At 38.2% G+C, this 2,101-nt stretch overlaps 1 protein-coding gene across 1 annotated transcript; it reads left to right on the top strand.

Annotated features, from left to right (window-relative positions):
- The first annotated feature begins 277 nt into the window (after positions 1–277).
- On the top strand, positions 278–1,024 carry LOC121745919. The gene has a single exon (XM_042139865.1). The coding sequence runs from the start codon at positions 278–280 to the stop codon at positions 1,022–1,024; it is 747 nt and encodes a 248-aa protein (XP_041995799.1).
- Positions 1,025–2,101: the final 1,077 nt, after the last annotated feature.

Genomic DNA, 2,101 nt, shown 5'->3' with positions numbered 1-2,101 from the left:
AGATTATAGAACTCGAATTCTTTCGCCTTACGATAGCTCTTTGGGATATACTTGTCATATATTCCATTTTTGAATCCTTCCACATCATTTGTTCCAATTGTTCGGGAGTCGTCGTCTTCCTGTGTCTAGTCATTCATCTAGACATGTTGATCTTGGTGCTTAGGTTTTAATGATGATGAAGATGAAGATGCCATGAGACCTAGGTCAAACACAAAAGCAAGCAGATCGTCCTCTGAAAGGGCCTATGGATTTGTATATTAGAAATACCGAGATAGCGATGCAAAAGCGAAAAAAAGAGAGGCTGAGGCAGCTGAATGTGAGGGAATCTACTGACAAAGAAGTTGTAACCCAAGTTCATCAATATATTGCTCGTTTTTGGTATCAAACGGGCTTGTCATTCAACTTGATTCAATTGCCAAGCTTTCAAGATATGCTCCATGCAGTTGGTGACTTTGGCAAGTATTTGCTTGCTCCTAGCTACCATGACATTCGAGTTCCCCTTTTACAGAATGAGATCAAATATACAGATTCATTGATGAAGAACAAGAAGAACGAATGGAAGCTTTATAGATGCACAGTCATGTCAAATGGATGGACTGATCGGAGGCAAAGGACTATTATTAACTTCTTGGTTAATTCTCCTAGTGGGTCGGTCTTTATTAAATCTGTTGATGCATGTAGCTTTGTGAAAATAGGGGAAAAACTGTTTGAGTTGCTTGATTCCGTCATGGAGGAGATCGGCGAAGAAAATGTTGTCCAAGTAGTTACTGACAATGGGAGTAACTATGTAGCCGTCGGAAAGATGATGGAAAAGAGAAAACATCTTTATTGGACTTCATGTACAGCTCACTGCATAGACCTCATGCTTGAGGACATTGATAAGATTCCGGTCATTCAAAGAACCATTAAAAGGGCCATTAGTCTTGTTAGCTATATTTATAGCAACGGTTTTACCTTACATCTGTTGAGAAGTTTCACAAAGAAGAAGGACTTGGTGAGGCCGGCCATCACTCGGTTTGCTTAACCCTTTTTATCATTAGAAAGGTTGCAACATGAGAAATATAACATTAGGAAAATGTTTGTTTCTGATGAGTGGACCCAAAACAAGCTTTCAAAAGAAGCTAAGGGGAAGGAAGCATCTAGAACAACACAATATTCTCCATTTTGGAAGAACGTGGTGTACACTCTTAAAGTCATGGCTCCCTTGTAGGGGTTCTTAGATTGGTGGATGCTGAAGGCAAACCGGCAATGGGCTACATTTATGAGGCAATGGAGAAGGCAAAAGAAACAATCACGAAGTCTTTTAGTGGCCTTGAGCATAGATACTCCAATGTTTTCGAGAAAATTGATAGAAGGTGGAATTTCCAACTCCATAGGCCATATTGCATGCAGTTGACCACTTTTTGATTCCGGTCATCTATTATGATCATCCGGAAATGTGATTTGATGCTGAGATAACTTCAGGGTTGTTTGAATGTATCAACCGAGCGGTGCCAAAGAAAGAAGATCAAAAAGAGACAATGAAGCAGCTGGAAATTTACAAAGCGGCATCTGACTTATTTGATGATGAAATTGCAAAAGAGCAACTTAAAGAATTGGCTCCTAGTCTGAATCTTTACACTTAATTCTCTATTAAATTTATGCGTTCTAATTTCTAATCTAGGTACTCTATTTGGCTTTGTAGCTAATTGGTGGAGTTTGCATGGCGCCTCAGCTCCTATGTTGCAAAAATTCGCGATGAAAGTTTTAAGCTTGACTTGTAGTCAGGATGTGAGCGTAGTTGGAGTGTCTTTGAGCAGGTAATTGACAAATCTTTTATTATATTTTGGTTTTCAATTTTAAACTTCTAATATAATATTATAATTATAAACCTATTATTATATTTATGTGGCAGATTCATACAAAAAAGAGAAATAGGCTCGAGCATGAGAAGTTACATGATTTGGTTTATGTCAAATATAATATAAAATTGTATGAGAGGTACGAACAAAGAAATGAACTCGATCCTCTTTCACTCGATTACCTTGATCATTGTAACGAGTGGTTGGTTGGAGAGTACGACGGTGGTGAAGGTGAAGGAAATGATATGGTTTTTTATGGA

Source organism: Salvia splendens, chromosome 8 (assembly GCF_004379255.2).
Source record: "Salvia splendens isolate huo1 chromosome 8, SspV2, whole genome shotgun sequence".
NCBI classification, from domain to species: Eukaryota; Viridiplantae; Streptophyta; class Magnoliopsida; order Lamiales; family Lamiaceae; genus Salvia; species Salvia splendens.
The sequence above is the reverse complement of the archived record's forward strand: the minus strand, read 5'-3'. Positions and strand labels throughout refer to the sequence as shown.

Coding starts and splice junctions, on each gene's coding strand:
- LOC121745919 (XM_042139865.1), top strand. CDS start 278: ATGCAAAAGCGAAAAAAAGAGAGGCTGAGGCAGCTGAATGTGAGGGAA.